Source organism: Pempheris klunzingeri, chromosome 12 (assembly GCF_042242105.1).
Source record: "Pempheris klunzingeri isolate RE-2024b chromosome 12, fPemKlu1.hap1, whole genome shotgun sequence".
Lineage (NCBI taxonomy): Eukaryota > Metazoa > Chordata > Actinopteri > Acropomatiformes > Pempheridae > Pempheris > Pempheris klunzingeri.
Window position 1 is genome coordinate 5391497 of NC_092023.1, and position 27906 is coordinate 5419402.

General features: G+C 43.5%; 1 protein-coding gene across 3 annotated transcripts; it reads right to left on the minus strand.

Annotated features, from left to right (window-relative positions):
* tp53bp2a (tumor protein p53 binding protein, 2a) lies at window positions 1-27543 on the minus strand. Of its 3 annotated transcripts, XM_070840431.1 has the most exons (21): window positions 27477-27543; window positions 27013-27157; window positions 16779-16926; window positions 15588-15701; window positions 14050-14120; window positions 13414-13515; window positions 12175-12349; window positions 11776-11957; window positions 11492-11656; window positions 11297-11335; window positions 9627-9674; window positions 8449-8632; window positions 5970-6086; window positions 5686-5807; window positions 5148-5556; window positions 3230-4083; window positions 2352-2489; window positions 2075-2208; window positions 1722-1888; window positions 1379-1578; window positions 1-1264 (listed from the first exon to the last, which is right to left on the minus strand). In XM_070840431.1, exons 2-21 carry the CDS (start codon window positions 27037-27039, stop codon window positions 1223-1225), a joined length of 3438 nt encoding a protein of 1145 aa, XP_070696532.1. In that variant the 5' UTR covers window positions 27040-27157; window positions 27477-27543; the 3' UTR covers window positions 1-1222. The 3 variants fall into 3 exon arrangements, with proteins under 3 accessions (XP_070696532.1, XP_070696533.1, XP_070696534.1); XM_070840432.1 differs by lacking the exon at window positions 11297-11335; XM_070840433.1 differs by lacking the exons at window positions 9627-9674; window positions 11297-11335.
* Window positions 27544-27906: the final 363 nt, after the last annotated feature.

Below are 27906 nucleotides of genomic sequence, written 5' to 3' on the forward strand. Positions count from 1 at the left end.
TATTGTAAATGTTTGAAATACTACAGTACATATTTGTGGTTATAGTTCTGACAAAAGGGCTAAAGAAAAAAGTAACAAAAATAAATATATCTGTAATGCCAGTGATGTGTGATGAGCTGAGTTTTGGGAATGTATAACGTACAAGTTCCATCTTTTTCATTTTTGGATTTGACTTCGAAATTGTCTCCGACTAATGGTGGTACAATATGGTGAGTCATCCCTTACTGATTACTAGAAAAAGACCCTTGGCTTCTGGTATCAATTATAAAATTACTCCTCTTGTACTGTAATGGAACGGCTGTAATAGAGTATTAAAATTCATACTGCAAGATATCTCCTTCTCTGTCAAAGTGCCCCCGTCTATGAAAAGTTTGAAAAGCCCATTTTCATAACAATGTCATTCCTACAGCAACATTTCACTAGTTTTTTGTGATAGAGATACATGTATACATATTATCTATGGCATCTCAACCTTGTGCCAATACAGGAAAGCAGACTGGCTTTCTGGGTATCATCGACCACAGAATGAACAGCAATAGATCAATCAAAAGCTTCATTTCCACCAATCGTCTCATTTTCATTTGTTTAGCCAGAGCTGAAACTTTACACCTCCAGTGCATTGAGTTCTGCAGTTATACACTCAATACAGATAACGAGACACGAGCCCCCAAAAGATTGTCATGGTACAAGAGCAGTTCAAAGGCATCATCATCATCATCATCATCACCACCATCCATTCATTCATTCAGCTCATGCGATGAAGAGCCCCAAGTGTGTAAGAAAATAACCACTAGCCCGTACAATGAGTTTTAAAAGACTATTCAAAAGTGTAAAAATCACTTTCTAGCGATAGAAAATACTGCTTGTTCCATTTACATCCCAACATTGGAGTTTCTGTCACTTTAGAAATAGTTTCAGACAGTAGTTACAAAAACAACAAAAACAGTGGAATAAGGGAAAATAATGCCAATAGTGTTTAAAGTACACAGTACACAGTGTGGCCTGGAAAAATAAGTGAGAGAATCCCTCTGGTGTAGAGGCAGAAAAAGTGCCAGAAAGATTTCATAGTTGATCCTTCATATTGTTTGGTCTGTCCTTGTCTCTTCATTTCAGCAGTGTCCTTCTCTTCCACAGTCTGTTAAAGCCTCTGTGTGTGTGTGTGTGTGTGTGTGTGTGTTTTGGAGAGTTCTGGCAGACTGGAATGTGCAGGGATCTTTGTGTTTTACGCCAGGGTTCTCTGTCTGGGCTTTATTCTGGGGTAGAGCTGTTCGGGACAACAAGAAGAACACGTCAGCGGTGAATAATTGTGCATAGATGCTTCTTCCTAATCTTAACACACACACACTTCTCATGACAGTTTCAGTGACTTGTGACTCACCCCTAGGAGGTTGCGGGGAATGTAACCTTCAGTTTCACCCATGCGTGCCCACCACCATTCGATCTCGTCTTCGTCCTCTCTGCGGATGATGGTCATGCAGTCCCCCTCGCGGAATGACAGCTCATCAGGGTTTTCACCATTGTAGTCCCACAGACCGTAGACCACGCCCCTGTTCATGATGCCCATCTTCTCTTGCACACCTGAGGGTTCACAGATATGGAATAACACGGAAAAATCATCAGCACAAGAAGATCTCAACAAACGTTGCCGCAGGACACAAAGCATGCATAACATATAGCAAAAAAACACTGAATTAGATCATGATAAAAGAGCTTTTACTGACCATAGAGGAACTGGGAGCACTGGGTGTAGCCCTCCTCCATCTCTTCACATTTATCAGCTGCCGTTTGCATGTCGCTGTAAGTCATAGCGAACACTGCCGCGCCAGACTCCACCAGGAACTTGCACACTTGTACATTGTTGCAGGATGCAGCACAGTGGAGAGGAGTCCTGTGTTAGAGCAAAAAGGGTGAGACTTTCAAGATAATGAATTTAATGATTACATTTTGGTGATTTGCACTACATTGTCCAGAATTAGGGAAAAAAATCAATTACGTAGACTAATCATCAACAGTCCAGATTTGTCTGAGGCTCAGATGTAGGAATCCTATTTCTAAATGTTAGCGGTGAACTTACCAGCCGTCACTGTCGGCTGCATTGACATTGACACCAAACTGAACCAGAAATTTGACAATCTCTGTATGTCCGGCACAGACAGCATTGTGTAGAGCAGTGATGCCTTCATCGTTAGGCTGACTGGGGTCCTCCACCTACGAGTGAGGAATCAGGAATCAGGGAGACAGGCTCAGTCTCATTTTAGCGACTACTTTCACATATGTTTCATCTAAACTTGTATGACACAGTGGTAGACAGAAGAAACCGCATCTAGCAGACGTTATAATAAATGTCTTACTTCATAGATGATCCTCTGGACCAGGTCAAACTCTCCCTCCAGAGACGAGTCCAGCAGCAGAGCCAGCGGGTTAAACTTCACTCTCATGCTGTGATCGATGCGCTCAGAGCCAGGCTTGCGCAAGTTGGTCCTCTTTCCCTAAAGACACAATCATGGTTGTGTGGAACACAGAGAGGAGAAATGTAAATCTAAGACGTGAGACTGCAGTGTCTCATCCTGAAGTCTGTCCTGCTGTGGTGGAAGCGTCCACTCTCTGGTGTGTTCAATCTGGACTGAGAGCACAGGAGGGACTTGTTTTCCAGCTCTAAGTGCACTGCTAATCCAGTGTATCAGCACAATCTGAAAGAAACAAATTCATCTCTCTAAAACCATGATTATGCAACCATTGGGGTATTAAACGGACGTGACAAAAGGAGGGAAAACTTGGGGGGGAAAAAATGGGTCATAACACCGATTTCTCATAGGTTTTCCCTAAAAAAAAAAAAACACTTAAAGGGCTTAAGAATAGAACATAAACGGCTGTTTATTTTCACCACAAAACGCATATAAGTGAATGTGGGAAAGTGGGGTGGGTATCCGCTTAGTGTAAGCAGAATAAGGCCTATTTTCTCCACAAACAATAGAAGTGCTTGATAGAGATTAGCCAATTATATAACATTAGACCAGGTCACTTCTGTTAACCAGCAGGCCATTAAGAAGGAGAATGTGCGCTAACTGTAACTCATGACCTGCCTCTGTGGAGGTAACAAACAAACAAACATGTGAAGGGGTTTAAAAAACACACGTAGCACATGTAGCTGTGACTTTGCAGCCATTAAAAACACAACTGAGAGCCATGTAATGATGGTGATTCAGCAGTTTAAGGTGGTGATTCATACCGGTGGCAGAGTGACCTGGCCAGTGACCTCAGGTGCCTTCATGTTAAAGGTGTCCTCTCCCAAGCTGTCCTGCTCTGCTCCACTGGGGTATGGGGGTGGCGGATAGGGGGGGAACTCTTCCAGGAAGCCTTCTGGAGGAGGAGGGGGTAGGTTGGGTAATATGTCGTCCAATCCTGCAGAGGGTGGTGGTGGGAAAAGAGCATCATCCGGCCTGGGGGCTGGGTGGGATGGGGGAGGAGGGGGGACGATGTCGTGGCTCTCTGGCATGGCTGAAGGTGGTTTGGTCTGTTCAGGTGCGGCTGGAACAGGTACATTAGCACCTGGGACGTGAGACGGGAGCTGTTCTCCCTCCAGGGTCTGTCCTGTCTCTGATGGGTGGTTCTCAGCACCACTTAGAGTGCTGAGAACGTGTGGCCCCACGGATCCCTCCGCCGCCTTCTCTGCTTCTCCGGCATAGGTGGGAGTGGTTGGTGTAGTCACAGTCTCCATAGCTGCAAGTGTGGTCTTCTGGTAGAGGAGTTTCTGAATGTTTGGCCCTGCAGGACCCTCTGGTTCGGTGATAGAGCTGCGTTTCTTCAGGGGCCGTGGGGCATTGTAGAGCTTCTTTCTCAGGGCTTCCAGGTCACCGTCACTCTGATGTCTATAGGGGTTGGAGATGAAGGGAAGCAGCTTGGTGGGGCTGAGGGGCCGGGGGATGCGCTCCGTTTCTGGTTGTGGGCCCTCGGACGGGCTGGGCCCGACGTTGTTGGCTCCAATGTGGTCAACCTCAGATTCTAGGCCAGGGGAGCGGCGGTCTAAGTACGGGTTCTCTGGATGTTGGGAGCCTCCACTGGGGATCACTGGTTTACCATACACTATAAACACAGGAAACAAGTGTTACAAAAGAGTGCAGAGAAAACTGCAAGTACCAGTTTCTAAACCAGCCGCTACAATGCATTTTTGTATTACATATAAATTATCACCACTGATCAAAGATAGTTCTCCCGATAGGATTATTTACAATGGATGGACTTGAAATACTGCTCTGGTAATTGATCCTTTAATTTAAGCTATGAGAGGTTAAGCACACCTACATAATGAACTACTGGCCATGCTGAAATCAAAAAAGTACAACGTTTTGTTTTCATGAATGAAATATATCACGTGTAATGGTTTACTTAATCATACTGGACCTATTATACTACTGGACTTTTTCTACGACCTCTATTGCACTTCTACAGTATCAGTCATTTTCCCTTAAATGTATTTTCAAAATAATTGTCTATTTCATACTGCTACATGAAAATCCTCGGGGCTGGAGAAAAATTTGTTCTGTTTTGCTTCTACAATTCCAGTCAGAGGCAGCAAGTGTGGTGCCTGCGATTATGTTTGTAAATGGAGGATGTAACAGATGGCTCAGCCTCTCTTGCTGCTCCTCCGGTCAGTGGCGTGTGAATATTTTCTTGTTAGGTATGCTGAAGAGAACAGCAGAAGGGCAGATTCACCTTACAGTGAATATATCTCAAGTGACACAAGATTCTATTTATTTTGCCCTTGTTTTCATATTAATCTTATGTTTAGATGTGACAGCCAAAACTGTTTTTTTTACTGCAACATTAGTCTTCAGATTTAATATTCATTCCATTCAAAAGGATACTTGGTATGTAAACCTGAAGATGTGTATAAAGACTCCTTCATTTTGTATGTTATAGTGGATTTATGTTTAATTCAAAGAGTGTCCTTCTATCTCTACAGATGAAATGATGAAAGTGAGGTTAGGTTAATCAGTAAGCGTAAAGACAAATAAAGAGAAAGGATGTGTTCTAGACCATACACACTATTACTATTGAGTCTCCTATCCACCACATTGATCTATGTCAATTCAACAACACTGTAGGCAGTAAACTTAAAAAAAAAAGTTAGGACTGCATAGTCTTACCACTGATGAATCCATTGGAGCGGCTCTGAGACCTGTTGAGAACGCCCTGCACACCAGGCTGGAAGGCCTTCCCAGCGCCAGGCTGCTGCGTGTACATGGAGTAAATGGAGCTGGCTGCTAAGGTCTGGGGCTTACTCAGGCTGGCGTCTTTGGAGGAGGGCAGCTCTGGGGTGAAGGGTCGTACCGTGGCTGCAGGTGGAGTGTCTTGCTTGGAGGGTAGAGGGAGTGTCTGGCTCTGTGAGGGTGGGAGGGGGCTGCGGCCCTGGGCAGCCTGGGGCTGCTGGCTGTGAGGCTTAGCTTTAGGGAAGGTGCCTGTGTTGAGGCCGGGTTTGCCGTAGGGCATGACCCCAGGGCCTTTTGGTTTGGTGGGCACAGGAGGAGGCACCTTGACTGGAGCCTTGGGAGCAGACTGGAGACAAAAGTAGAGAGAGATATCAAATTGAGTGCCATGGTGCATTTCTGCTTGTAATAAACAAAATCTGACGGGGGATTTTCTTTTTTCTGTGAGTATGTACAGCGTGTTTTCATTCCCTCTCACCTGAGCGTCCCTGACCAGGTCATCACTGCTCTGGTTTTTGCGGAGGGTGGTGGTAGGAGCCTCCGTTGGCTCAAACATGGAAAATGGACGCACCTTCCTGTCCCTCTTCAGTTCAGTCACATCTATACACAGACCACATGTGGGCAGCAGTCAGTTTCATCTCGTGTTCAGACACAGTGAGAGAGCAAAAGCCCCTTTGGAAGCTTTTGTTTGATTGCAGTGCAATTTCTGTGGAACTACTGTATGTACATGTGGTGTTCGCTTGTCTCTTGTATGTCTCTTACTTTGCTCTGTGTTAGAGTTGGATTGAGAGGTCATTCGTGGCAGTGTTGAAGCTGGACCATGACCGTTGGATTCTGGACCTGAAGAGCCCCAGTCTGCCAGCTTGGATGGCTGAAGGCCTGGGAGGAGAGGAGGGAAAGAAGGCGGCAGGGAGTTTTAAATGTTAACATCTACCATAGGAGTTTTACATAGAAAAAGAGAGAAAGCACCAACGCACATTGTGTAAACTAGCTTCAGCCATTATTTTTCCTGATAAACACAAAGTTACACAGAACAAACCATCATGGATTTTTGAAAAAGAAAAGTAGATTTGTAGCATTTTGCCTCTCTCATTACTCATCATTTGTGTTTTTGGTTGACTGACTACGACCAAGCCAGTGGCCATGCATGTCTGCAGACATCCAGTCAGATGAGCCGCAAAAGCGCGGGGCTGTTGCTATTAGCAAGATCAGCATCACATCAAAGATAGTAACACATGATGATTTCCATTACAGTGCCTGAAGAGTGCAGTTAAATGCTCCATCTCAAGAGGTGTGATAAAAATATACAACAAACACACACGTTTTTGCGAAGTAGACCTGATTGTGTTGGTCAGAATCGGCACAGAACGTCAGTTCAACTGAAGGTTATGTGTTTGTTCCAACTGACCCATTTAGAGCAGCAGAAAAAGAACTGAGGAGAAAGCTCAAACACGCTTTAACAAACAGCAGCAAACCAAGCAAACAGGATCAGCGATCCAGCTTAGACATGATGAAAACATCTCATCTTTTTTAGTGAAAAATAAACGCATCGGAAAAAAAGCTAACACGCACACACACACAAACACAAGTGTGTACCTTTTCTCTTAGCCCGCAGCTCTTTCAGAGGCTTAAGCAAGAACATGGCTTCTGAGGAAGATGCATTCAAAAGACAAGAAAAACAAAGTAGCCTTAGAGCTCCAGATCTCCCTTTGCTCTAGACATGCTGTTGGCTGGACCTGGGCAGGGGCCCCCCTGAGGGGCCACACAGAGACCAGCACAACCCCCAGGAGCCTGCCTGATACTATCCACAATGTCCCTGCTAGAGAGGAACTGAAAATGGGTATACACTAAGAGCAGATTCCACTGCATCCCCGCCCATCTCTATCTCTCTTCTTCCCATACTGCAAATCAAATCAGCATGCAGAAGTAATTGCGTGCAACATCATGACAGACTGAGAAAAGCCTGTTACTTTTATTTCCTGTATGTGGAATCGCTTCAAATTGGAAAACACGGACTGATGAGGAAGTGAGAGAGGGAATGAGGGAGGGATCCCTTCTGCTGTTGCTTTGTAATGACTAATTTTGGTGCCTGATCATTCATTTTTAATAACATGAAGCACACTGCTGGCCCACTATCCACCGATATAGGGCTAAGAAAGCGAATCTAGAGACGAAGCGCGTGAGAAAGAATTGCCGTGTAGAGGATGGCACAAAGAACATCTTTAAACGGGATATGTTGCTCTGCTCTGCGGTTGGTTTGGTCAGATTTCGTTCTCCTCCATTACACAGCACGCATGCTACAGCAGTCCATGAGGAGAGGGTGCGGCTGCAACAGCAGCTTACTCTGTACCGTCTCTCAAACTTGACTTTGCTGTGTGTGGTCAAAATCAATGCCAGACACACCTTACTCTCTTTTTCAGGTTTCAAATCTAAGTTTTGCAAATTAGCATTAACCAGTGTATTGCTTTGATTAGAAAACAACCCAAGATGTTGAGTATGAAAATGAAACAAGCTGCTTCAGCGATGCAGAAACATGAGTAAAGGAGCTCGGTTATGTTCATACTTCTTTACAGACTGGTAACAAGCCTTCATTTGAAACATCTCCTTGTATAAATAACCCCTTTCCACACACATAAAACTAGTGCACTGTGAGAATGATATGAACAATGGCACACAGAGACACACAAAGTGGCAATAAAATCACTGTTTCAAAAACTGTTTCACTCACTGCAAAACATCAAAAGCTCCTAAGAAAAAGTCAGGAGAGTAGAAAAAAAGATGGTGATGTTCAAGCTCAGCATTACTAGATCACAACACAGCACCCAGGAGGTAACTAGCTACCTTCTGAGCTCAGAGTGACATCGCAACCAGCAGGTGGCCCAGACTCCTCTGCTCCTGCTGGAGGGCAGGACAGTCTTGTTACATTTCAATTAAAAAAAAAAAAATAATACCAAAGTCCAAGATGACACACACAAACAAACGCAGGGGACAGAAGATGAGCACTCTTTACGGTTAGTTTTCTTATGTATTTAAGCTCCATTTTTGCTGCTGAGGGAGCTGCTGCCGAGTCAGCAGCCGCCGAGTTTAGCTGACTAAATTATATGGAAAATGACAGAGGGGACGAAGAGAGGGCTTGCTGCCAAGTCGGTCCCAGCAGAGGTTTAAGTCATGGTCAGAGAGGAAAAGGCTCCAGTTAAAAAGGTGAGAGGCTGCAGACAGTTTGTTGTCCCCGATTGCTCACCTGTGCCGGCTTTGCTCTGGGGGTCGTGGGTTGGAAGGGTGGCAGTGCCGTCTGGGTAGGCTGGTTTTACAAGCAGGTCGTGCCTCACTGGGCCCCGGGGCATGGTGGACGACTGGATGTATGGGCCGACCGCCGCCACGCGAGACGGACCTGACTGCTGCCCGGCTTGGCCATCAGAGGGGACCTGGACAGCGAAAAGGTAGGAGAGACAAAAGGGAGCAGATAATTATATAGGTGACAAAATATTAACCTGATGCAGAAGAAAAAAAAATGTTCATCAAGAGATCAAGATGAGTATCACAGAAAGCATGCTGTGAAATGATTGTTAACATTGAGGCACTAAAGGTCTATAAAAACTCTTTACTTTAAGCTTTAACATTTTTAGATCTTTGCCGCTGAAGATTTGAAAACTTTGTCCTGAAGGTGGTGCCAGAGGGGCCATGTTGGTGCTCAAATCAAAAACATTTATTTGGTTTGTATGGAAGTGTTCTAAATTTCTCTGACCTGTGAGTGGTGCTAGCACAGTGTTCATTACTACCATTACTATGTAAGATATACTAAGGAGAGCTGTTTTAAGTGAACTGTGATGGAGTAAGATTTTTGTGTGTGCGTGTTGGGATGACAGACCAACATTGCCGTCCTCCAAGCGTTGCCTTGATCCACTCACAGGAGAATGTAGGTTTCTTAAGTTTAGTTACTACTAAATAACTATACAGCTCAATTAAAAACACATGGATTACAGCTACTGATGAAAGATTTATGAAATATTTAAACCCTCTCATTGTTGATAGCATGGTGCTTTTTAGAAAACATGCTGCAATAAAACATCATGCAGTTTTAATTTGCAGAGATTTTAAAGCAGCTGGAATAGATGTGGGTTCTTTGCCCTGGACTGGTGAAGTAAAACCCACACAGACAGAACAACCTCTTAAATCATGTAGCTTCATTTGAGGCTTCATTTATAAATCTTCATGTTGATATAGCATAGAATACATTTACTTAAAATTTAAATGCCTTTATGCCGCCCAAACCCAACAAACACACTTAACTTTCACTACAAACATGGGTTAAGTACTCAAAGGTCTGAAGGAAATAAAAAGAACTAATGGAATCTGATGCACCAAATCACACTTAAAAGGTCAGATCAGAAAGAAAAGCTGCAATATTAGTTTAGTTACCTGAAGATGAGTGTCTTTTGACGCCCTCTCTTTACCAGGATAGCCATTCTTGAAAAAAATAAAAGCACAAACATGCAACAGCAGTTCAAAATACCAAACAATCCCTCTTTTTCTAATCTCACATTGACCTTTTCTAAGTTTCCTGAACTATGTGACTAATACAGCGCAGGATGACTGCAGGCTGGCAGCTCTCAGACTGCCTCTCTTCAGTCAGTGTGGTGGTACGTGCTTGCTGGGTGATGTCAGCCAGACGCTTGCTGTTTGGTTGGAGGAGAGAGCAGCTTGGATGGAGTGTGTCTTTGTGCGGGTGTGAAAAAAGCAGACTCATTATGATTCCAGGCAGGGTGTGGGTAAATCACCTCCTCACTAGGGCCTATTCAGGCCTTCATCTCTAAGACACACACACACACACACACACACACACGAGCACATGTACATGCATGCAAACCCAAACACACATGCTGTGTGCTTGAGTGTATGTTTACATTTCACTACTCTGTTCATACTTTATCATATATGTCAAGGGGACATATGTGACAATGGAGAGATTGGACTTCTTTAAATTTGGATTGAAGTGCAAGTTGCTCATTTATCTAAAAGGCCTCCAACAGGGTATATCTCCAACATTAACATTTATTATTCATGTTGTAACTTACAAGCCTCTTTAGAGGTTGTACACTGGATTTGCTTTGCATGCTGCATACTAAAGGAGGCTATTTCTCGAATATACAACACGAAAACATTTATGACGGCACTGGATACAAACAGCTTTGTGTTTTGCATTGCAAAGTTGTGAATCAGCATTAAATAAAGAAAAAGAGTCTTCAAAATAATTGTTTGAATGTTAATTGGGTTGAAAGACAGAAAGTTAAAGATCAAGGCCAATGAAACGCCTTAATTATGTCTGAGAGGAAGTCAACCTGATCATGAAAACATGATTAAAGAGATGACTTCATAGAGGACAGAGGAAATTCATGATGTTATCAACCTCAAGCAGAGAACATGTTAATTTTTTTCCCCCTCACAGTCTGTTTCATAGAGGAGTCTGATGACTCTTATTTACAGTCCCATGGCAACCTGTGTTCAAAACAACTCCTGGAGAGGGGAGAGAGGAGCAGGAGGGCAGGGAGACACCAGGCAACCAGTTTGTATCCAAAACCTGAACACCCATCTGAGCTACTACAAAGACCGGATTATTCACCCCACTGATTTTTATTATGAGTTGAATCCTGTAATGTAATCAACTATTAAATGTGTGTTGAAAGGTCAGTGTTTTTAGTAAGATGGTTGTTTGCCTTCAATAAACTGGTTATTCGCCTTCTCTTGTTTCTGTCAAGAGGGCTGCCAGATAAGATAGCATCTCGCCTGACATTCCTGCCCCTCTGCGATGTCAGCCTGCACTCATTACTCCTCTCCCATCTTCAGGAGCTGTTTACGCCAAACGGGAACGTAAAACAGTGGAGTAAAGAAGTGGGAGTGTAAATTCAGATGCAGGTCTGTAATATAAAGTCAATTCACTTTGACCACATGATCAAATATGATCAATCGCTGCCAGCTATCTCAGACAGAAAGATCAAAGACTGGAAAAAGGCAGATAAGAGTTGACTCCTTCGAGTGAGGGGGTCACTAGGTTCTCTCATACAGAAGATAGTGAGGTTACGGAGCCTTACGTTGGCATGGGTGGGCTCTGAAAGCAGGGGCATCGGGGGCTTCCGGAGGTAAACAGAGATACAAACAGCCTTCATTATAAGGCCACTAGGGGGAGCTCTGATCAAAACCATTTCCACCACTTATTTTGCAGATATGAATATTTGTGGCCTGACAGTGTGAATGTTTTGATGTTGTTGTGGTGCATTAACACTTACAGGCAAGTTCTCCTTCTGCTGCAGTGCTGCCTTCTTCTTCCACAGCCTATCTCGGAGCTCGCTGATCCGTTTGTCCATGGACGCCACCTCAAGGTTGCGCTTGTTCAGGCTCTCTCTCTGCTGCTGCAACTTAGAGTTTTGATCCTGGTTAAGCTTGTTCCTCAGCTGGCCACCGAGAAGGACAAAAACACAAATACAAAGAGAAGAGACAGTTCAACATTTGTGCTCATTTAAAACAAATACTGCTTTGTTGTTTTCATTTAATACATTTCATTTCTGCACACCTGTAGCTCCTTGTAGAGGCGATCTAGTTCGGCTACAGAGCTTTGGTTGTCATGGAAATTGTCCATTTTGCCGTTTTTGAGCAACTCCAGCTGTCGGCCGAGCTCCTCCACTTTAGATGCAGCCACAACTAGTTCCCTCTGCTTCTGCTGGAACAGGTTGTTCATCTGCTCTATCTCTTCCACTGGGGAGAGAGAGGGATGAAGAGGAGTGGTAGGTGGAGAAAGGGAACAATATGAAGAGAGAGGGTATAGTAAGATGATGGAGGCAGGGAGGTGAGAGGAAAAGATGCAAGCAGAGATACAGAATATCATGAGAAAAATCATGTCCTAATCTGTTCCTCAAATCTTCCATGCTTCCAGTCATACAATATTCCAAGCAGGAACAGTCCAAAAGCTTACCCAGTTTGCCATTGCTCAGGCGCTTCTGCTCCACCTGGCCCTTGAGGGCCCGGACCTTCTTGAGTCGAGTTTCCTGGTTCTCGATGTTCTCTCGGAGGCGCTGCAGCTTCTCCTGCTCAGAGGCCTGCTGCTGCTGACGCTGCTCCTGCTGCTTCAGGTAGCGCAGACGCTGCTCCTGGAGAGCAAAGGAGAGAAGGAAGGGAGCAAAAGTCAGAAACACATCCATGTTAACTTTCATTTACGAGGCAAACCATATACTACTAAGATGTTTAGGAGAAGTAAAAGGAAGTAAAAGTAAAGACGTAAAGGAGGTAAAGGGGTTGTGTGTGTGATTCCTCCCGTAACTGCTCCTACAGGCTGTTATTGCAGCATGTGTTGAGTTTTGAACTTCGAAATCATCAGTTTTGAACTATGGCGCAGTGTGCTATAAACCTGACAGCTCTCCCAAACAGTCATTACCATCAAAGCACATTACCTGGAACAGCTCTGTGCTGTGCTTATTTTAGAACCCGTTTGGTTATTTGACGCATGTACAAGTGAACATGACTGCTTGAAGCTACATTCCTTGGCTTGTGATATCATCTTAAGGCATACACACCAACTTCAGAATGCTAAAATGGCTTAGGGACATAAATTGCAGCATGTGGGTGCTGTGCACAAAGAGGAAGACGCAAGTTAAGTTTTTTAAAGTTATCTTAATAGAGTACATGCGTCTGGATCAGCAGAACGGAAACAGTTTAAGGTGCCTCAGCAAGAACCAAAAAATGCGTAGGAGGAAAAATGGTGAGCCAAGACTTTAATCATATCACGCCTGTTTTCTGTCAAATGCCTCTCCATTGCCATCACCGATAAATCCCAGACAAAGTGAGGAACCAGTCCTAAGCAAGAGAAGACAGACCTTCAAATACCTGAGGAGTCCTGCACGGTGAGAATCCGAGGCAGGCAGCTGTCTCAGGCTTCTCAAATTATAAACACTACACCTGCAGCCGTGCACAACTCATCTCAACTGTCTGTCACAGCCACCACATGCACTCTATCTAAGTATGAGCATTTCCATAAGTGCACTAGACTTGTTTTAGTGCCTTTGTTTTGTGTACCAGCTCCCCACTTTCTCCCAATAACCCCCTCTTTAATCTTGCGCCATTATTTTGTCTGACTTTTACTTTCATCTCCACCACTTAACCTCTTCATCCCCTGTATCCACCCATCTCCCCTTTCATCTTGCACTTCTTTAGGCACCTTGGAGGCGAGTAGCTGTTGTTGAGCCTCGATCTGCTGCTGTTGTCTGGCGGCCATCTCTTGTAGTTCGGCCAGCGTCATGTCCATCCGGGGTGTTGCCACCTGGGCAAGAAGGACAAAGGACAAAAGAAAATCACATTCATACTCCTGTTGTTTTACAAGCTCCATTAACATTTTTTTTTTCTGAAGCCAAACAAATGTGGGGAGATCAGTGAAGCAACAAAATCTTTTCACGTTTCTATTTAAACCCTGGACAAAGGCCTTTTTGTGATTTCAGGATTTGTAGTACATTTATTTTCCAAAAGGTGACATTCTCAACTTAATTATATACACAGTCATTGTCCTGTTGTTGTACAATGATTATTTTCTTTAATGTTTGTATAAAAAGGCACAGCAGGGTGTTTATAAATTGAATCTATTTGTACCCCCTGAGCAAATAATCCAGTCATTTTGTTGTTAAGTATAAATAAACAACATAGCAGGTCACAGAATTTATGTTAATACTAAAAAAATATGCTAAAGTGGAAATTTGGTGGTGATGCATCAAAATATCTTCTACCTGCAATGAGCCATGGGAGCTATAACTGTATATTGACCTAAAAAAAAAAATAGTCTAACAAGAAAACAGGAACTCACCCCATTCTCCATTCTTCTGTCTGGGGGACCCTTGACTCCATTCCTCTTTGGCTCAGAGCCTCTTGACCCACCTGAGTCACAAACACAATGGAAAACTCCATCAGACATCACAATGTACTGCAGAGCGTCATCTAAGGCGACAGGCAACAATCTAAACAAACTTTTGCCCCTAACAGGCAGCTGTGAAAAATGCTGAAACGTCCTCTTGCCTTTGTGTCCGTCACCGTCTGACAAACAAGGGCACACACTCAGGTGTACATCTTACTCTGCACTGGCTGCAGAGGACGGTGTAGATCAGCAGGAAGCGAAGCTAGTGCTGAATGAACTTAAGTTCTCTGGGAAACAACTGGGATCAGTGCTCTTTGTGACGTGCAATAATCTCAGGGTTTAATCTAATACATAACAGTCTGGTGGCGGGTCCCACAACTTTGTATGTGCTTGTCTGTGTAAATGAATGCACTTTTATTCAACCACGCTACTGGCATTTGACAGCTGTGTGTATGCGCATGTGCGTGTGTGTGTGTGTGTGTGTGTGTGTTTAGGTGGACAGGGGGTGGGGTCCCATCCCTAAAGCCTTGGCCTATGACCAAAGCCCTTTAGCTTGCATAATGGTTTTAGATGACCCTTGACATACAGTATGCATGTTAAATACATGCAGTGGTATTAGAACACCACGCTAAGGCTCAATAAGTGAAATCATGACATATAGTGTGAGATTACAGATGAATGAAGAGAGAATACATTTTTATCCACCGACATGGTGAGAAAGAACATGCCTGCACAGCATCAGAAAAGTGTGAACATTTAACGGAGTCAATACTGCAGGTAGGACTAAGTACAGCATATGCATATCTATCTATCTATCTATATATATGGTAAAATAATAGAGTAACACTGAACTGTGATGCAAAGACTGAACAGAGCTAAGCTAACAGTGTGGGAAAACAAGAGCAGGCTAAGATAACAGGAAGGGAAAACAGCCATCTAATCCCTGGGCCAGACTCAAGCTGTGAGGGGTAAAATGGCTTAGTTACGCAACTGGGGGCTGAGAGGATAGCACACGACCAAAATACTAGAGTTTTCTGTGTTCTTAAGAAAACTGAAAAGTAACAGGCTTATGACGATGTTTCTGGGACACCCTGCATTTAGTCTGGCCTCCAGTACTACAGCTAAATGAGGTTTGGTCAAGGATTTGACGCCTCTTAAGACTTCTTGAGGAAAGGGTTTTATTATGTTAAGAGACCCAAACCAAACCTGTGTAGTGTCAGAGGAGAGGTGGTCTGATTCATTCTCAGCCTCAAACGGTTAATGTAAATTCCCCTTCATGAATGCTTAACGCCAGAGTGCATGTGTGCATGCTTAGAGGCTGCAGGAATCTCTGGAGTTTACTACACTGGTGTCAAATGTCTTTTCTCTGAGGAGAGCCCTCATTCCAAACCCTGTCTCTAATGTGAGAGAAGTGACCATAGAAACCCTAGCGTCAGCTTCGTTATCTGCTGTATGTGTGCTTGGGGTGTGTGATTGAGATGAACACTTACCCGATTCCCTATTGGGGGCTCGATTGTGCCGCAGAAAGAAGCGCACCTCTGCCCTGTGCTGTCCCCATCGTTGGAGCACATCCAGCATCCTCTCCCCGTCACCTACAGCTCGCTCTGCAGACGGAATACATAAAACACACCAGCAGTCAGGTGCGAGGGACAAACACACCAGTAAAGTCAATATTGAAACATTCTAATTACATTAAGTTTGGAAAGGTTAAAAAACTGTGTCAGTAAAAATGTAGGTCAAGTGTGATTCCTGTCTAACTATTGGCCATTTATTTCACAAGCTCCATCTGCATTTGGTTGATCTCTTTGAGCGATGACCTCCGGGGAAACAACTGATGTGCTGTCAATTTGTTTGGGCTGGTAGTGAGCCAGAGAGCTCATCATGTATTCTTCAGACATTTTCTTCAACCTGCTTAATACCATTTCATTACACAAATGGACTGACACATTACAGTCAAGTAGAGGTCAGCGAAACTGATCTACTATAGTGTCGTGACTGCAAAACAAATCAGTATTGACTGTATTATGCAGGTTGTTAATAGCTTTACATCTAAATTCGACACAAAATGTCACTGCTGTGTTCTCAGATCGAGTCAGCACTGGTCTGTAGTGAGACGAGAAATGGCTGCAAAATGAGACAATCTTTTCAGCAGTTAGCAGGCGCCTTTCAGACTACTTGTGGAAGTACTCAAACTCAATAATTGGCACTTTCTTCACCCTTATAGCAGCATCACCATGGAAACAGCTACGAAGCCTGGCTCCTTGAGTTCTGATTATGAATACCTCCGACTCTCAGAGATGGCGGGGGGAAACGGGGAAGGCATGAAATATCACCCCGCCCCTCCCACCTGAGAGATGTGGGAGATGTCTGGGTGCTTGTGTTTGTAACAGGGATTATGGTCTCTGCTTCATTTGCATCTCAGACCCACAAGAGATAAGCCCTTCAACGAGAAATCGCCGAGCAGTTGACCACACAGCTAATCTCCATATATGGGCGACTTCAGAAAAAGCAATTTCCCTCTAATTAACGGAAGAAGAACAAGTGTCTGCATACTAACTCCTGTCCCTTGGGGGTACAGCCATATTCCACAAACAGCATGTGACTGAGAATCTCATGGTTTGTTTTTTTTTTAGCGGTAGATGGACAAAGACAACTTTGGTTAAACTAGCACTTTCACTCACCAGAGCCACGCCACATCTCGGCTAGGTGGCAGTCCGTCTCCCCCGGCTCCTTGCACAACTCCACCACATCCCGGCACAGCGTCTCCGGGGTAACGGGAACCTCAGTAAAATGCTGGTCATTGTTACTGAGGTACACTGTCAGGAACATCTGGAGACAGCAGCGTGGAGAGAGCGACAGATAGAGAGAGACAAAGCAGAGAGATTAGATATCAAAGTTAAACAACACAACAAAACAGAGGATCCTGGTGGCCTCGGCGGAAGCAGAGTGATCATCATAATTATCTGTAATTGGTGTCTTATTTCCCTGTGGTTCAGTGTGTGTGATATTTGGCACCAAGTGTGCTGGAGAGCAGGGAGAGGGAGAGAGAAACACATGAGCAGTGAGTTCAAAAAGTTATGCATCATGAGGAAGAATGTTTTTTTTTTTTTGTTCTCTCTCAGGCTGCAACACTGATTACAACATTATTAGAGATCAAATTCTGCTGCCTGAGCTTTGAATGACAGGACGTTAAGCTGGGACTCTAGTTTAATTCCTTATTGCTCACACGCTGTACTTTATGTAAAATGTTCTGCTGGATATTCCACGCAGTTGGCATGAGTGAGCACTGGAAATCCATTGAGAGACTGTTGGCCAGATTGTGGCTATGAGAGGGTTTTCAGATTTTAAAGACTGATCTAATCTGAAAAGAATTTGCTGAACAACTTATTATATCCTCCTGAATATCTTTTGTAGCGTTTCCCAGTTTAAGAGATTCTGTTCATATGAGACAATGAGTGAGATAATGAATTTAAGTGATCTTAGAAGGCAGTACAAGCCTGCATGTTTTCTCTCTGATTAATGTAAAGGTAATATTGTAATGTAAAGGTTGAATTATTCAGACAGCATCCAATCACACAGATGTTACAACTAAACCGTCGTGACTATTTTTTTTTTACATATTTAGACATCAGGCCAATGTGGTAAATTGCTGTCAGATTAAATGGAAAGGGGTGTATTTTTTTTAAAGGAGCACCAGATAACAGTATCAGTTTCCCAGCCTTGTTTCGACTCTGTCAACACAGAAATAAGAGGCCAGCTCCCAGAATTCCATTTCACCCTGCGCCATCTAACTGCTAACTAGTGCTGTCACCACTGTGAGAGATCCCTCTGTCCCAAAACACACACACACACACACACACAATACTCCTGCCAAGCGCTCTACCACAGAGGACGCTGGGGACACTGGATTTGTATGTCAGTGTGTGACTGACAGATGGTAGAAAGACTGGTTCGGGACCATCTAAAACGAAATTGACTGTTTCAATGAAGCCGTCACTGATGGAAGTGGAATGTGAAAGCCTTCAGCTACTGCAGAAAAAAAAAATAAACACGTTGAAACCGAGTAGAAAATTGAGCTGTCCAACACTCAGGATCCCAACTGCTGACATTTCTGTCACAATCCAAACTGAAGCTATGACGGCTAGTGCACAGCTTACAAACATCTTAAAGAAATTTGCATAGCAATATTTATCATAGGGTAATAATTATCTTCATAGTTTAAATTGGACCAATGCCAATTATATTAAATAAAGTTAGATGTGTATTCTTAAATGGACTTTCATTGCTTTAGTTTGACTAAGAGTGAAATGTCATATTTGCTTATGAGATACTCTCAAACAGATACAATGACTGGCAGTAAACACAGAAGTGAAAACAGTCTCTGTAGTCGTATACGGATGTAAGAGGCTGGAATATGCTCCCCTCTGTAATCTTATCACACGTTATGAGTGAGAGCTTTGATAAGACCGTAATAAAACCAATATTACAACATAGGTGCCCTAAGGCATGGTACGACTGGAACTTACTGAACCTTCTTGTTTGAGGTCTTGGCACAGCGTTAAGTTTCCACAGTCACTTCAATAGTACCGCACTTCAATAGCTCAACTAGAATAGCCTGTTAAGAGTATAATTGTAAGAATAGAATTCTTTGTGCCCTAAGTCTGCAGGTTAGCCTGTCAGGTTTTTCTATTCTCTGCACGTTGCCGTGAACGGCTGTGTCTACAGGGGCAATGGTGGGAACATCAGGTCAGCAGGGTCACAAACACAAAGGGCTTGGGGTGCGAGCATGCAGAGCAGCTGCAGCCGTGGTGAAGAAACAAAAGTATTTGGGATGCTTTTAGCTGTGGGGTGTACCGAGCAAAAGCAAAACAGCCTTAAGATAAGTGCCTTTATTCCCCTTTTCTTCTTCAAATGAAGCTTACAGAGCGGGAAGGTGAGGCTTTCCTCTGAAAATCTGCTTAGCAACATGCACGACCGGAGAAGGGTTTGTCTTTTCGTTGGTGATGAGGTGAAGGTGGACAGAAGGGGTGGTGACTCAGAGGACCTGATTCAACTGGTTTGTTCCATAGGGATGTAAATGAGCGATCCTCCTCAATAGAGCGAATCAGCAGTGAGTCATCCTTGTCAGTAATCTACAGTACTGAAAGCAGTAAGCACATGTTGCCCAAGTGTTCATCACCGGCTATAGAAAACCTAACAGCTCTGTGGTAGAAGACCACCCTAGAGAACAAAGCCAAAACCAAGACTTTTCTTTTCTCTTAGCTGATCAGAAAACTTTTCCTGTTTACGGTGTGTTGTTAAAAAAAAAACAAAAAAAAAACACTAAACTAGATTCAGCTGACATAATAAATTACACTGCCAGAGCCAGTATTTAAAAGAAAGCCTGAACTGGTATCAATTTTATAAAACCAACTTTAGCAAAACAAAACAAAAAAAGGCATCCTGCGATCAGCGCAGAACGGCTGACATCATCAAACAACAGAGCGAGGGGAGGTGGAGGGTGGGAGAGAGCGGGACTGAAGGAGAGTGAGAAGACAGAGACAGTGAATGGAGGGGAGTAAAGTCTTGGGATGGCTATGCCTACGCTGAAAGCAAACTCTCCTCAGCACTAAAATTAATGACCCAGAGCTATCGCTACCCAGTCGTAGCCCTGATCCAGATGAGTTAGCACTTCGCTGCTGACCTCCATCCACCTAATGCATGCGGTCACTGCTTATGGGCTAGGATGGACACACGTGCTATATACATCGTATATAGGTAATACATTTATATTTATTCTTTTATCCCCATTCACAGGAACACTGTTTATCATGACACACAATATCGCTGCCTGAATGAACACAGCAGAAAGATATTAATCTAGTTTGTGAAAATCTCTTCTATTGATTAGAACATTTGATTTACTCTATAATGCCCAGCCCTTCTGCAGAGCTCCTGCTAGCTTGATTGAGATGTAAAAATACTCCCTTAAGTGGTCTGCCTAGACAGGAAAGTGAGGAGAATGCATTGTCTCCTTGTTTCGATTCAGGCAGACAACTTGAGTGCACTGAATATTCACAGACACAAACAAACAGAAAATGTAACACCCCAGTAACAACCAGAGAGACCCGTTTCAAAACAAAACCGTAGCACAGCAGCTTACCAGAGAGCATCACCATTAAGTAGCCCCACACAACCAGGGAGCTGAGTGGTATGAATGTGAATTGTATATGACAACGTTTGGCAAAAAAAAATGTGCTACACCTGCCTTCTGCCGATCAGAGTGGATGACAGAGGCAACTGCTGAATTGCACTTCCTCCCTACCTGAGACAGGGCGAAGAGATCGCCCTGGGGAAGGAGAAGGGGACGAGCTGCTGCTGTGGTTCACTAGTATAGGAAGATTTCTGATTCCATCTCAGCATCAGATAAAGTCAAAACCGTCTCTGAGGGTATGGCAGCTCAGAACTGAAGGCGGACAATTATAACCAGTGCAAAGAAATGGCTGTTAACACTGCAGGCTGCACTGAAGATATTCTCAAAGCAGAGCAGCTATAAGGCTAGGTCATTGGGGCTATATCTCAGGGATTAAGTTAATCCGCTATATAAAAATATAGCCTTTCAACAGACTACTGGCTCTGTATTACAATAGTAAGCTTAAATTCAATAGCCTGCAGCTACAGCCAATATGCCGTAAGGTTAGGAGAGAATATCCTTTTGGGTAACCAAGGCCCAGGAGTATGCAGGTGCTCATTCTCATTAACAGATTTCACGGCTCAATGTTTCAGAGTTTAAATCTATACAATTAGGTACTGTTGTGACTTGGGCAAAAACTACACAGGCTTGAGGGTCAGTAGTGCATCTATTCTAGACACAACAATACAGATCGGAGTGTGTGGATCTCTCAGAGATGAAAGGGTGTAGCATCAATCCCTCAGACGAAAGACACTGTAATAAGAGCACATCTAAGAGTAAAGGGGGGCTGCAGCTGGCAGCACATACGTGACCTGCCCTGTTGAAAAGGGCAGAGAGGTTGGGAAAGAGACACGTGAAAAAACAAAGAGACACACTTACTGCATGACAACAGGCTTCTTTGTCAAGGTTTCTGTTCTGTCTGAAGTTAAATAAGCTGCAGTCACTGTAGGAAGGTGCAGGACTATTCTGCGATATACTGTATACTGAAAATATCAGCTATAAACCCTACGGCCAAAAGGATGCTGATTTTGCGCTTTACTGTGTAATTTGGATCCCTTCTCCCATTAAAGCCAGGGGGGGCCTTAAAGCAGATGCCATTGATTGGAGGCCTGAGGGGAACAAGCTTTTCAAGCCTCACCGGTTGTTTAGACAGAGGACTCTGAGATGACTTGAGTTTAAAGATCAACACTGTACTCGTAGCCAATTACAGAAGGAATGCTGTGTTGGTGTGTTGGTGTGTGTGTGTGTGGCACTCCCACTGATCATTCAGATAACAAACATGTGCACTGCAGCAATGGAGTGGTGCAGATAAACAGAGTAGTTGGCAGGAAGTTGTTGCCTTGAATAAAATGTATCAGAAGACCTCGTAGCACATCAACCCGCGTCCCATTTTGCCAATCCACTCTCTCCTTGTGAGAGTCAACTCGACTTAGTCGCTCAAGATCAGTCTAAATGCAATTGGTCCCATATTGAGTTAAGAGTGATCAAAACTGTCTGCCCTTGCAGTTTCCTGTTTCCAGGAATAGACAAATCACAAGGGATTGTACTGTAATAGAATTACTCTACAATACAAGGATAACGATAATGAAAGTCTGTCCTGTCACTGAGAATTCACATCAATATAACTAAGACACCCACAACAACATGGGAAATCATTCATTATTTTAGTTTGCTGATTTAGAAAGAACCAAATTAGATATCAAGTAACTTTTTCTACTCAAATCAGTTCTTACAATACTGGTATCATGTTTTTCTCTTTTAAAGCTGAAATAGTCCCGCGTCCATTTTCTTACACACTTTGTTTCAAACTGTAACAAGATTATCTTTATTATCCTTTGCTCATTGTCCTTGATGGCCTTTTATACACCAGTGTATGAGAAAAGGTTACTTCTCTGTGGTGAGTAGCATGAAATACACTTTCAGTCTGTCACAGTGTTGCGTGAGAACCAGTAGACCCATGTATATTATACTGTGTCGCTATGTTCCCAGGCAGGCCTGATTACAGCCTCCTGACAAGAGTGCTACATATCAATCAATAATATTCATTTCTTGGCAAAAAAGACTTTGTTGAGAAGTGAAAGTGTTGAAAGATAATCATCTCCGTGTGTGCTGGATTCACAAGTGAACAATTTCCCAATTACACCAATTACCACCAACACATCTGCACTTAATAAATAACAAAGAAAGTTGTGAATATCTCTGCCTCGGAGAAGCATGGATGCAGTCAGATCAAATAAGGCAGAGTGTCAGAAAGGCTTGATATAATACATTGGGATTGACTAGCACATACACGGCATCTGATATGACGCCTAGGGGAGAAATGGGACAACTGGGAAAGTGGACAGGGTGACAGCAGGAGGAGATAACAGGGGCCATATCTTTGACCGTGCCTAAGGGGTCTCATCTTAGTCCTGCTGGGTCCTCTGTCCACACACACTTTCAATTACAGATATTGCTGTGGTAAGCGAATGAACCAACTAGGTCTTGCTGAAGGAGTCACCTCTGAATCTGATTACAGCAAGTTTGTGAGACACTGCAGCATCATCTTCCTGCATGCGCGTCTCGGTTCCCCCTGCCACAGCTTCAAGAGTTGACACAGTTCCAGCAAAGCAGTCCTTCAAAAAGGCAAGGCAGCAGAAAACTCCCTGATGGGTTTATGCATTATTCCTTTTCGTCTCTCCTTCGCTCTCTCTCTCTCTCTCACTTTCTTTATGCTGCATTAGGGGGATGAGGGGGCGAGGGAGAAAAGGTCAAGGGTAACAAACAGGACGCAGAGGGAATCAGAACGCACAGTAGCCTCATTCAGCCGCAACATTTAGAAAAAAAAGAAAAAAAAACCAAGCAGCTTTTACACCACACTAAAGCTGCAGCAAGCTGTGACTCTTCGATCAGGACAACCTCTTCTCTCTGTCTGCACTGCAGTACTTAGCCTATCACTCCATAATCTGCACGCTTGAAATACTCTTCCATTCCTGGTCTACGTGATGAGACAGTTCCTAGTTCATGCTTATCAGTAGATAAGGGAAATGGGAGTCAAAATGAAGCATAAGGGAGAGGATGTATCTTTTTTCCAAGCTTTCTTGACAGTTGGATCAAGTCATTCAGAGCAACAACAAGGCCACAGCAAACTCAGCTTACACACAGAATTAATTACCTAAAACTGCTAAATAAAAAAAATGACTTCCCAGAATTGTGAAAGTTGGATGGCAATATACTGAATGCAAAACTATCGTTTCTCAACACTTATCTCATGAGGGACGCTGAAAGCCAAGAGGCAGCGATTCACAGATGTAGCAGACACACTAATTAGCTTCCTAAAAAAATAACAACCACACAGAACGATGTCTTTTAAGCGGCGATATGCAATCGAGATTCCACGGCAAGAACTTTTTCAGGAACGTTTTTGGGACTCGGGGGTATTAGCCATGTTTTGACAAGAGCAGCCAGGGTCTAAATTTAATTCCCGGGGAATTAGCACTAGCAGTAGCATCAGCATTAGGACGACAAATGCATAAATACACATGTTTGAGGGTTGAAAAGATGGCCCTCTGCTATTTAGTTTTGCTTAAATTTCACAGTGGCACGGAATTCATTTATGAAGCGCAATATAACAGCCATAAAGTTGTCACGTGTAAATAAAAGCCTCTTATGAGTCTAATTTACCTTACCTTTATGGCTCTTCAGAGGAGACAGGATGGCACAAAATTTACTTTTGATTCCCGACTCATTTCCTGAGTTCAGTTCCCTGGACCATTTACTCAACAGGGGCCCAGATTCCCAGACGACCTTGGCTACATTGCTGTCAGAATGCCCTCGCTGCTTGAAAAGGCATCTTTCTGAAGTTGTACCACTTTAACGTGCAATTTCACTTTCCAGCTGGACTCCTCACTGATGCGGGTCCCTTAATATTCAAAGGAGAGGGTATGTTGACACCTGCTCAGCTGACTCTGGTGTGCGTCCTCTCAGAAACCAGGCTGATGTAATACTGGTATTGTGGCATTAACGCGCTACACAGTTTAACCGTATGCATCCAGGAAAATAAAGTAAATAAGCCTTCTGTGCAGAAATCCTGTAATACTCAATGCAATGAAGACGTATATAGATACCCAGCTTGCTGGGCAGGGAGTTAAGTGTCATTACAAGCCTGCTGTAGTTTTTATACTACTCTTCTCCGCTAATACGGTTATTCCGATAGCTCTTCCTCTTCAGATAAAAGTCAAATATTGTCCTTGAATATCCTTGGCCATCACTGATGTGACTGGCTGCTTACGTAACCAGCATATATTCTCCCACAGAGTAAACAAATCCTGTGGTGGCCACAGACGAAGCCTACTCGGGTTTCTGTTGATACACACAGCGAAAATCAGGCTTCCCAGCGCATCGCCTCCTTTCCCCAACGTCATAACACCACCATAAAGTCTACTGACATTGGGATTTGTTGCGGTGAAACAGTGACGTAATACAAAAGGTGTGCAGCCAAAGAATGTAAAACTACATGATGCAGGCCAGGCACAAAAAAGTTTATCTACTTGAAAATCTACAAAGCAAGCAACTTATGTCATGGGAGAGGAATGAGGAAGTGCTACGTGCATGCAACATTTGAAATCCAAAATCACGCAGAAACATTTCCTCATCTGACATTTGCTTACAATTGATTTGTTCTTTTGTGAAAATAATTGATATGAATATAATTCATTTTGACAAAAAGTACGCCAAAATGAAATATGGGCCAATAAACCAGCGGAGAATCCAAATCTAAATTAGGCATTAATTAGTGTCTGCAGAACAAAGACTGGTCTAAGTGGAGGCGGCAGTAAATCTGGGTAAATTAGTTATACAGCGCTATGGTTCAATAAAAGGCGAGCATCCCTTATCAGGGTGCTGCCACAGCACAGGCACACACACACAATGTGCTTCCACAACACGCCGTTAAAGAGTCCCTACAGCTCATTGTGTTCAGGAAACAGTGACCCCCTATTTACAATCCTGGCCAGCAATTACGACACTACATTCTCACTGCCCCCGAGCCCCTGGTCTGTACGAGCAGGGTCATGGGCTATGGGTGTAATTTCTAAGACAATACCTCGCATCAGACATGACTGTATAGAGGCCATTTTGTGTTTATCAGGCGAACACCAGAGGCGGTGTCTCATTCAAACACACAAAACACAGACTTATTCTCAGGTGACAGAATTGGGATAAAGGGGGCAGTTACCAAGGTCTCGTGAGGCTTATAAAGAAATAGATCTTGTATAAAAACATGAGGGTGACAATTTATGTCGGTGTCCACGAGAATGGAGCTTGGTGATGACAAATGAGTATGTGTCAGTAGCAGACTGAGGTCATGCGCCTGACAGGAGGCATCCAAATATGACGGCATCCACTGCTAAGATGATTAATTCACTGATCAAACTGCTTTACAGGAAGCACAGGTCTGAGCACGGACAGGTAACATTAGTAGAACCTGAACAAACTACCACAGAGGATTACACTGGATTTTTCATTTACACCATTGTAAACAAAGTGAAACAGTGTGTTGTGCAGCATGTGACTTAACACATTTGTTCAAAGACACAAAGGTCTAGAATTAACTAGAGAAACTGAGGCAAAAACACAAACTATAACAGTATTAACACTTAGATAAGGACTGTCCTTTCCTCTATAACTAGTGCTCAAATGGTAAGAGTTTTGAAACAATTAGTTTGATAAGCAATTAGTCCATCAACAGAAAATTAAACGGGAATTATTTTGGTAACAGATTAATCATAAAAGACAATAATCAGGACAAATTACTAAACATTCTCTGATTCCAGCTTCTAAAATATGAGGATTTGCTGCCTTAAGAAAAAAAAAAAAAATCAAATATAATGATATGGTGAAGCTCTTTATGTTGGTCTAACAAAATGGAAAATATAAACATGTCACCTTGGGTTCTGGGGAAACTGTGAAAGGCCATAATCAGCAAATTAACCATGAAGATATTTGTTGCAGCCCTATTTAACCAGGAAACTCCCCAGTAAATAAATAAATAAATTCTAGACAGAAGAATTGCAGCTGGGTTAATTGCTCACTAGTTACCAATCCAGCCATCTCCTCTTTGAACTTTGAGCTCCTGAACAGGCAAAGTCACAACAGAGAAGGAAAACTGCTTTACCAAAAATAACACATCACTATTTCTATTTCTCGGGAAGGTTATTGCTCTGCTGTGAGCAGATGCAGTCAGACCACTGCCCTCTGTACACACATCAAAGAAGTGCTGAGACATTGAGCCTTACACTGCAGCAAAAGCAATGGACCTCAGATGATGAGGATGATGAGGATGATGATGAGGATGATGCACAGTGCCAGCCAGACTTGGCAGGATGGACGTGCGTCTACTAACAAAAGCGTGCAACTGCATAAGAATGATTACAAAGTTAAGTTAATATCGTGCCGGAGAGACGTCAGCTGTCCCCAGACTGGACACGCTGGTATCACAAGGCGTTTTTGTCGCAGGAGTTTCAGGTGCATTTATGGAGGAATAAAACCCCAGAAAGCAAATAAATGACTTCTAACCACACACAGCTAATAAACTTCCCAACTGCAGCCTGTGCTGCCGAGGCTCTGCCACAACGTAGCAGCCGCATCAACTTGCCACGTCAATTTAAATACCCAGGTAATTCAGATATCGGTCGATTACACACATATGAAGCTACAGGACGGCGTTTAAACTTGTAGATAAGTGAATAAAAACATGAACTCACCGGCATCATTTTAGCTTCGTACCGCATTTAGCTAACCAACACAGCATGAATCCCCACTGGCAGTTTCGACGAAAGCTGTGGGACTGGCGATCTCTTTAATCCCGCAGCCTGAAGCAGCAGCTACGGGCAAGGCTACTTTCTCCTGCTTAAAAAAAAAACACACACACACATACACACAAACACAGCGCATCGTTAGTTCTCAAATTCAACCACAATTCACCACCAAACTAAACCCACTGGTGTTATTTGTGCCCCGTGTCGCGGACCTGTTGCAACAAATAACAAGGCCTTCACGACAAAAGTTTCCGTTGTAGTTGTTTGAGCATCGTTAAGAACTTCAGAACGGCTCGTGTCGAGCGCGAGGCACCGCTAAAACCCCCCGCGTGCTTTAAGAGCAAACGCCGCTTTAAACAGATTAAACATCTCTGAGGGGATTATTTCATGTTTTCTGGGTTTTCGCTTACCGGAGGACGCGTAGGTGAACCAGCCCGAGAGCCCGCTGAGTGACAGCGCTGCTTTGTAGCTCGCAGCCTATCCCAGTGTGACGTAACGGGAGGAGACTCGTTCCATTCTGGAATTCTGGCTCCGCCCCGTTCTGGAACGGAAAACACCCCCAGCGGCCAGACGCGTCCGCACAGATGCGTGAAAGACGTTTTATTGTCACTAAGGATTGCGAAATAAAAAAAAAGTTTACTTAAGTAGGAGTTCACTTCAGATTAGTAGCTTTAAGTTTGGACGACAGGCTGAAATTTAAACTCACATTAAAGTAGAGTAGAGTAGAATCGGAGTAGAGTAAGAGGTCTCACTCTGCTCGTATTTCACAAGTTGGAAGCTGAAGTTGAAACAGGGAGCAGTAATCACCTCTAACAGCCTGACATGACAGATTGATTTATG